Source organism: Micropterus dolomieu, linkage group LG12 (assembly GCF_021292245.1).
Source record: "Micropterus dolomieu isolate WLL.071019.BEF.003 ecotype Adirondacks linkage group LG12, ASM2129224v1, whole genome shotgun sequence".
Taxonomy (NCBI): Eukaryota; Metazoa; Chordata; class Actinopteri; order Centrarchiformes; family Centrarchidae; genus Micropterus; species Micropterus dolomieu.
The window spans coordinates 37,996,965-38,005,604 of NC_060161.1; the positions used below are offsets into that span (position 1 = coordinate 37,996,965).

Consider the following 8,640-nt stretch of genomic DNA (forward strand, 5'->3'; position numbering starts at 1 on the left):
AGGGGGAAACAGCTAGCCTAAATCCTAAAAAACTAAATCCTGTCACAATGAATCTGTATCTGTTCCTCTAGCGAAGCTGCACTCACACACAGCACAACATGCTAGATACCAAGTGTTAAAGCTAACATAAATTGAATGCTGATATGAGGAGTATGTGAACAGAGTTGGTCTTTTTCCATGTGGCGTTCTGTTTATTTTGTCCACCACCCGTGTGTGCTGATGTGCCAGATGTTGTTATTGTTTTGTAAATAATGATTCGTGTTTCGTCTTTTATTAAAGAAAGTGACCCTGAAGCTGAACTCTTCTTCTTCTTCTCTCTGTCTGATCCAGCAGAAACCGTCAAGTGTCGACTTTTAAACAGCAGCATTTAGTTTGTCCGGTTTTCAACACCGAGCAGGTGGAGGTGATGGTGCCGCCCCGAATAATTGGTGGAGGTGGTAGCCTGAAAGGACCGCCTGCAGACACTACTCAGGGCTGAAAGCTTCTGCAGCTGCGTTTGTTTGATCTTCTGAACGCTGGACGCTTTCACATCTAGCAGTTAGTCTGTGTTGTGGCATTAGGAAATATGAACATCTAACCTTGTGATCACGTTCACATGTGGAATAGGGCAAAGTATTTGTTCTGTTGACGAAAAGGGACATAAAAAAAAATTACTAATCATATTTTTTGAAAAAAGATTTTGTCACAATAGTTTTGAATGTTCTACGTCAGATTTGTTAAGTGATCGATTTTGAGCATGAAGAAAAGTTTCACCACATAATTAACCATCTGGTTTCTTCTATTTTCCACTCAGGAGCAAAAATCTGCCTTTAAACTTAAAAGAAATAATGATTCAACGTATATCGAATGATTAGAAATGTTTTTACCGTGTTTTTATGATGGTGGTTTTATCTCGTATCTGGTTTTAAAAATATGCTTTTATTTTTATATTTCTGCTTTTATTTATTTTTTTATTTTACGTTCATTGATGTTTTTATATTTCTGCTTTTACCTTCTCTCAACATCTTGGATTAGTCACGCACCTTGATTCTTGCTGTATGAAATGTGATGTTATAAATAAATTGACCTCACTAACGGGACTGAACCCCGGTCGAAGGTGCAGCACAGAGCGGTTTGTAGTAAAGATGGAGCATCAAAGGCGTCAGGCCGACATTGTACAACTTGATCACAATCTGATATCTGATTGATTTAAACATACATGAGACAGGAAATAGAATTTATATATCATTTAATTTGAGTCTTCACGAAAGAAGCAAAGTTGAGTTGACCACAAACGTCAGTTTGGAACATTTTATATGAATTTTCACAAACAGCGAGACGTCAGGAGTCTCTTCATCATTTATTTATTTAGCTGTGACTTACAGTTGCTACATGTGTCGCACGCGTCTTGCTTAGGTACACACCGCACACCTCAAACCCGGGTCTCCTACAGCACAGGCATGTGTCATATCCACTGCACCACCTGTTAACATAAAGATATCGATCATATCAGCTTTGAGGGAAAGAGCCGATGAAAGGTCAGCGAATCTTAATGCTTTAAAGTGTGTGTGTGTGTGGTGTGTGGGGGGGGGGGGGTTAAAAGTCCAGCTGACTCTCTATTTTCCTTCCTGGTATCCATGGCAACACTGTCATTAAACGCGTAAATTATTAATGTGGACTTTTGAGTTGTGTGTGTTTTGCATGGATGAAGTTTTCAGAGTGTGGTGAAGCGAGGCGAGGGCTGCAGGAAGTGGTCGGTCAGCCGTCACGCCGCCGAGGAGCTGCAGCTTCACACCAGCCAGTGAGTACAAGCTGGGAGTCTCCTCTGAGGGGCTCAAACTCACGAGAGTCAGGAACGGGTTCCAGGGGGGCCCCGGGTCTCCCTGACGGATCCTCTGGTTGAATTGTTGTCTGGAAATATAAAGTGCATTTGCTGCTGTTAAAATATTAGATGAACTGCAGCTGCTATCAGGTGAATTCTCTTTAAAGCTCCTCCCGCTGCAGACGTCATGAAGCCTTCTTCATCTTCATCGTCCTCTTCCTCGGTGACAGCTGCACCAGAAACTCCGCGTCCCTCTTTTTCATCTCGTCCTCCTCGTCAAAGTCTGCAAAGTCCAGAGTTGCAAGCAGAGTTTCTGCAAGGTGAGAGTCTGTCTCACCTCAAAATGACCTCGAGCAGCGTAGTCTTTGTGCGTCAGTCTGGGGGAGGGAGGTGAGGAAGAGGAGGGAGGGAGGAGCCCATCATCGGCCCACGCCTCCTCACCTCTCTCGCCTTCGTCTGTCTCATCCTCGTCTTTCTGTTTTTCAGAGTTTCGGAACAAATCCCGGTTTCACAGAGACGCCGGTGAATCCAGTGCCGTCTCCTCTCCCCCCTCCTCCTCTCCTCTGCCCTCCCCCCTCAGTTCCACCCCGCTCTCCTCCCCCTGCAGCTCCTCAGCCTCCTCCTCCTCCTCCCCTCCAGGCTACGACAAGAGACAAGGTGAGCCGGACGTCACGTGGCCTTCATGTCACGTGCAGTGGTGGGGAGAGCACTGACAAACTTTACTGAAGTAAAAGTACTCAGTCAATAATCCATTTATTTGGTCTGACATTAGTTTCACTGAGGAAATGAAAGTAAGCGTCTGCAGGTTGATGATGTGGATCAACACATGTGCTTTATTGTGAGCAGGACTGAACGATCAATCGTTTTCAAATCGAAATCGCGATTTGAAATAAGGCGATTAGCTAATCGTGAAGAAGGCGATTAAAATGTAGGTTAATTACACAGCTCATTTTAAACAGTCATGCAGTTACAGATTCATGCCGTTGTCATCCTGCCAATCACGAGCGCCATGCGCCTCCTGTCACGGTCCTCCTCACCAATCAGAGCGACACAGGGCGTGTACGTTTTACAACAACAAACTAAACTTGTGGGATAATTGCGCCAACCGTACCGACTCAGGCAGCGGCTGTATCGCGATTTAGTCCAGCGTCAACTCACACTGAAGTGTTTCAGCAGTTGAAACATGCCCACCAAACGGGAGACAACCATAGAAAAGATACCTCTAAGCCTGTTGCGAAACGTTTCAAGGAAACCTGTCATTCAATCCTAAAACGCCACGGCTCTCTGTGAACCTGTTTCGCTCCGCACTCCACATGGCTACATATCCCACATAGGGCATTTCAGAATAAGAGCGTTTTGCCTGCCTGATTTTGCTGACTTGTTCAGATTTGAGTTGGTTCAGTTTTCCTTGATTTTTGTACAACTCAGTAGGCTACGTAGTTAAATTGTTTATTTTTATATGATCGGGAATCTGCACAGGGTGTTTTATTTTGAAAATCAACCGTTCTGTGTCAGACTTCCTGTCCGGTTCATCTGCTCTGTGCTGCTCGACTCGGCTTCCCTGAAAAATAGACTGGCAGTAAATATTGAACTTTGGCAAAACTTCGAGAAAATCGCAAATTAAATTTTAATCGCAACATCTGGCAGAAGAATTTAGATTTTTTTTTAATGCAAAAACCTGTGAAAGCGCTGTCAGAGGTTTTTGCATTAGTTTGGATGATCATGTAATGGGGCTGAACGATTAATTGCATTTGCGATATTATCGCGATGTGATACAACAAGATTTTCTAATCGATTACACTCTGGTCACATGACACCCAAGAGGAAAGCAGTCTGCAGTTTCAAACCAAACGAGTCCGAAAGAGGCGCAGTCTGTCCTGAGTTACAGCCTGTGGCTGCGGGGGAACTCTAAGCTTGTCTATTAAACACGAGAGGCGTCACTTGGTTTTATTTTCATCGGCCAACTTTTTAATTGAACCTCAAACTGAGTATTTTTTGTTTGCTTACTGGGATACAGAAAGATGGAGTCCTGGGAGATTAGAACTGATTTAAGTACATTAATTGCTGGTTGAACTGTGGGTTTTGTATTGAGCGCTCACTGTAACAATCTGACTCTCATAATAATAATTCTACCTCTGTGTGCAGCTCGTTTGTCGCTGTCCAGCCCTGAGCTCCTGTCAGAGCTGAAACACTCGAGGACACGCTCCCTGCGACATGTCCCCGAACACAACAGCCTGACCACCGTCTTCTCTGGACGGGGAAGAGGAGGAGGAGGAGGAGGAGGAGGAGGAGGAGGACGACAGGTGAGCAGATACAAACACCTCACGGGGAGGCGGAGAATCAAATATTCACTAACTTTTCGTTCAGGGCGACACGTTCAGCTGGTGACATGACAGGATGTGGTCTGTCTGCAGTGTCGGGAAAGTTGCGATATATTACTAGTTATTAAAAAAAGTAATATTATTACTTTACTTATTACTGGGTGATAAAAGAACTAGTTACGTTACTATATTACTTTCCAGTGTTTCCCACAGAATATATGCTCCTCAATCAAAAATGATTTTAAATCCGACTAGTAAAAAAAGTTGAAAATCATCATGTGGCGGTCAGCGTTTATGGGAACTGTAATAATCTTGCTGTTTTAGAAAAGTAATTAGTTACACTTCTAGTTACGGGGAAAAGTAATATTACTTGGCCAACACTGTCTGCCACAGACAGGACAAAGACTAAAGACAAAGACCTGAGCCTCCTCAGGGGGCGCCACCGAGCTGAAGGGAAGGCAAATGCTGCGTCCCATTTACCTCGGAGGTCGGAGCGGCGATGACATCACACCCGAGTTTACTGCGTTCCAGCCAGGTTAGCTATTGATTCGCCGGTTGATAAAAGAAAACGCATTGTGCGGTATTTACTCACACTAAACACTGTAGCAACACGTCCACAGACAGCAGCAGCACTTTGTGTTCAAACATTTAAATCGGTCACAAGTGTTAATAAACAGTATAAACCACAGCTTTCACTAACTGTTGATACCCGACAGCCATCTTGATCACAAAGTCGGGGCAGTGCAGTTCTCCCGACTTCGGAGGTCGGGATTCCCTTTTGACCTTTGAAATCTGAAATTCTGACTTCTCGACCTTTAGTTTAGTGCAGTTGATGGGACAAATAAAAATGTTTAAACATATTATTCAAGATTGTTTTGTACATTTTATGAAAGTATGGTAATAATAGTTGCATAATAACTTGAAATCTGAAAACCGACAGTAGAAGCTAAATCATCATTGTGGACTGTGGCGTCTCGCTTTAAGCTCTGCTGTCCTTCACTTTTCCTTTGTTTGCTCTTTTATGGCTTTTACAAAATCAACACATTTCCAACCTATAACTAGAAAAAGTACTGAGGAACAAACACATCTTTTACTGTTTTATTTACTTATTTAATGAAATTAATTGTTCTCATGTAATTTATTTGTAGCGTTGGCAATATTGTTGTCATACATTCATGCCAATAAAGCTGATTTGAATAGAAGAGAAATATATAAATAGAGTTATCTGCTCACTTCAAAGAAGCTCCGTCACAGAGTCGTAGCACAAGCACGACTTTGACAGGCGGAAGGAAAAGTAGTTCCTATCAACCGAGTATAATTAGGCAGGAAACGTTGGTATCAGAAATATCGATACTTTAGGATTGATCTGCATATCACTAATGGAAACGGGTTTCTGCCACTACATATCAAAGTTTCCTCCTCACTAGAGGAAGAGGTGTGCAGGCTGGAGCCTGATCCTTCTCACAGGAGGTTTTACAATAACTATCACAATAGAAAGTAAACTCAATCGCGTGTGTCTTTATTCCCCTGCAGCAAAGTCGCAGACATCATCAGCCCAAAGATCAGTACGTGATGTCACCGTCCCACTGAAGCGCTTCTGCCCGCTGCACATACAGGTCCGTGTGTGGCGGTGGCGTCACTTACTGATCCTTCAGAAATACTTGGGGGGGAAAATATAGCGTGTGTGGAAGCTACTCAGTCAATAAAAGAGCTTCGTTACTGAAAAGCTATTTGATTCAGAAAACAGCGACGCTGCCACCAAGCTACTGAGAAATTTAGTTAAACTAGTAACGCTATTTAGTAAATACTGCGTAATGTGTTTTCAAGAATCAGCGTTGGTAACAGTGGCTAACTTGGCTAGTGTGAGGTTCTCCGACCGTTAACTTGAATGCGGTCAACTCAGGCGTGACGTCCTTCCCAGTTCCTACTTCCGTGGTAAATGTAATGCACCATAAAAAGCAGGAGCCCCTCGTGGTTTACAGGCCTACATATTTGTGTTAGCACGTTAGCATCAGATTAGCAGGATGATGTTAATCTTGAATGTTCTTCTCCCGCAGGCCTCCGGCCCCACCCCGACCGCACGACCAGCCAATCAGATGACTTCGCACTGATCATCAGCAGCACCCGACCCTGTACCAGACTACTGGACCTGAATCCATCATGGACTTGGCTATCCTATAACCAATCATGCATTATTTGCCATCAAAATGAATATTTGAACAATAAGTCCTTGATTTCAGAGAGAAGTAAATAAAAAGAACTTTTGCTCCCATATGTTTGTTTTTGAAAGACTAAAACAAGACCCGAGCCTCCAAACTCAGAGCAGGGTTTAGCGGACAGTTAATTATCTCATGTTAACACCTCACGACAAAGTATCTTAGGGATGGCGCCCGATTCCGACTCAAATAGCTGAATCGGTTATTGGTGACAACGAGCTGATCTATGGGTCGATCCATTCACTTCCATTATGCACGTGCTACGCATGCGTCAGTAGACTGGAACATTTTGCTAAAATAGCATTTTCAGCAAAATGTTTATAACGTATAACTTCTGAAGAAGCTAGCTCGGTATGGATATCGTGGCAGAGGCAGTGAAGTAACCGGAGAAGACGAAGTTGGAGGAAGAGATAAAGAGAGAGTGACGGAGCGAAAGACCGGACACAGTGAATATCAGACTGGCTTTTACTGGTTGAGCTTAAAGAGCTGTTAGGATGCAGGACAGACGCCGAGCTGGCCTTCTTTCTGTTGTCAGTAATAACTTGTTAGCTGCTCGCTGTGTCCAGAAGTGTTGTGCTTGCTTGATGTTTGGCTGTTGGCAAAGTAAATCAGCCGGAGGTTACACAGACAGAGGTTTAGCCTCTAGCTACAAATCTTTAGTTGATGTAACCCACTAGATAACACAATCGGACGTCTGTAACGTTACTGTAAGTGCTCCTACGTCCTGCTGTTTCTCGGCTAGCTCGCCACTCAAGTTTCAAGCAGCAGCAACATTATTCTGCTGCTGGTGGAGAGCAGCGCCGGGGTCGAACAAGAGCTGGGCAAGCGGGCAACGTAACTTTGGGAGAGGTGGAAAGACCGAAAAAAGGATGTTGACGGAGGTAGCTAAGAAGATAAAAAGAGAGTGGCGAGAGTTTCCTGCGAGACAAACGTAGAGCTGGCATTCTTTCTGTGTACACAGTCTGACTTTTCACTAATATTGCTGTCTTGTGTTTTCGCACTTGCTCGATGTTTGGCTGTGTTAGCAGTAACGTAATCATAACCAATGCACCTGTGCGCATATTCATGACAGCGGTGAATCTTACTGTGCCGTGTCCAAAATCACTACTCACTATATATACTGGACTATTCATAGAGAGCTCGCCATTTTTTTTTTTATAGGGCTGTCCGAATATATAGTGAGACTGATCATACCCTATACAGTCCACTCAAAGTATCCCAGAATGCATTTTGAAAAGTAATGTAAAACCGACCGGTCACTAACCAAGCCCTACATACCATCATGCATTGCTCTGATAGAAAAAACAGTCCACCAACTGATTGTCCGACGGGAATGACGTAATTAACAGTGCTGAAATACTGACGGGAGTAGTGCCTAAAAGTGTTGTTTGCATTATGCGGGTTGTTGAGAATTGTTTTAGAGCATTACAGCCTAAATTGTTATAATATTCACTAGATCGAAGGTGTTTTGCATTGTCATCATTTAAAGTATTATTTTATAGTGTAAAGTTAAGATCACAGTGTTAAGACTCTATAGCTCTGAGTGTGTGTGTGTGTGTGTAACAGCAAGGCATCATCGAAAACACCAGCAAAGGAAAATGTAGAAGCAGAATTAGTGAAAATTGTGTTACAAAATGTACATAAATACAGTATGAATGTCCTGTCTATAGCGAACAGTACAAGAGACACCAGCTTATTTCACAAAGTCAGGGTTTTGAGTCATCAGTGATTATCTCTAATCAGTATTAATAATCATTCTTAATCATTTTAATCATTCTTAATCATTTTTATTAGTATTCATCATTAATCATTACTGATTATAAGTATAATCATATCAGTATAAGTAATATATAATAATATAAGTAATAAGTACTGAACTGTAGTCACAAACACAGAAACAGATCCTTGAGTGGGAGGAATGACTGCAGGAAGTGGCTGCAGGTGTGCAAGATATAATAATATAAGTAATAAGTACTGAACTGTAGTCACAAACACAGAAACAGATCCTTGAGTGGGAGGAATGACTGCAGGAAGTGGCTGCAGGTGTGCAAGATCTGCCGACACTGTGACAGTGCACGCTTTGTTCTGCTGTTATCTACTGTTACTATGACTACATGAGGAACTGTTAGTCTGCTGATATTAAGACTACGTGCTTAATTACTGATTAAGAGGTCGATTGTCAACTTCCAACCTCTGGTTGTTATAGACTGCGTGAACTTTGAGTGAACTTGCTGAAGGAATTTTTGCTTGGCAGAAAAGCGACACAGGCTTGCTGAAATCACGTCAGATATAAAGATATAGA

General features: G+C 42.8%; 1 protein-coding gene across 1 annotated transcript; it reads left to right on the top strand.

The window, feature by feature from the left end:
- The first annotated feature begins 6 nt into the window (after positions 1-6).
- Positions 7-6,394, top strand: LOC123980230 (pectinesterase inhibitor 10-like). The gene is made up of 6 exons (XM_046064523.1): positions 7-1,517; positions 1,691-1,780; positions 1,969-2,121; positions 2,288-2,458; positions 3,947-4,104; positions 6,180-6,394. Exons 3-6 carry the CDS (start codon positions 1,989-1,991, stop codon positions 6,231-6,233), a joined length of 516 nt encoding a protein of 171 aa, XP_045920479.1. The 5' UTR covers positions 7-1,517; positions 1,691-1,780; positions 1,969-1,988; the 3' UTR covers positions 6,234-6,394.
- Positions 6,395-8,640: the final 2,246 nt, after the last annotated feature.

Excerpts from the sequence above, each read along its gene's own strand:
- LOC123980230 (XM_046064523.1), top strand. The coding sequence starts at position 1,989 with ATGAAGCCTTCTTCATCTTCATCGTCCTCTTCCTCGGTGACAGCTGCA. Across the intron at positions 2,122-2,287 it reads GCAAGCAGAGTTTCTGCAAG|AGTTTCGGAACAAATCCCGG; the intron begins GTGAGAGTCTGT and ends TCTGTTTTTCAG. Across the intron at positions 2,459-3,946 it reads AGGCTACGACAAGAGACAAG|CTCGTTTGTCGCTGTCCAGC; the intron begins GTGAGCCGGACG and ends CTCTGTGTGCAG.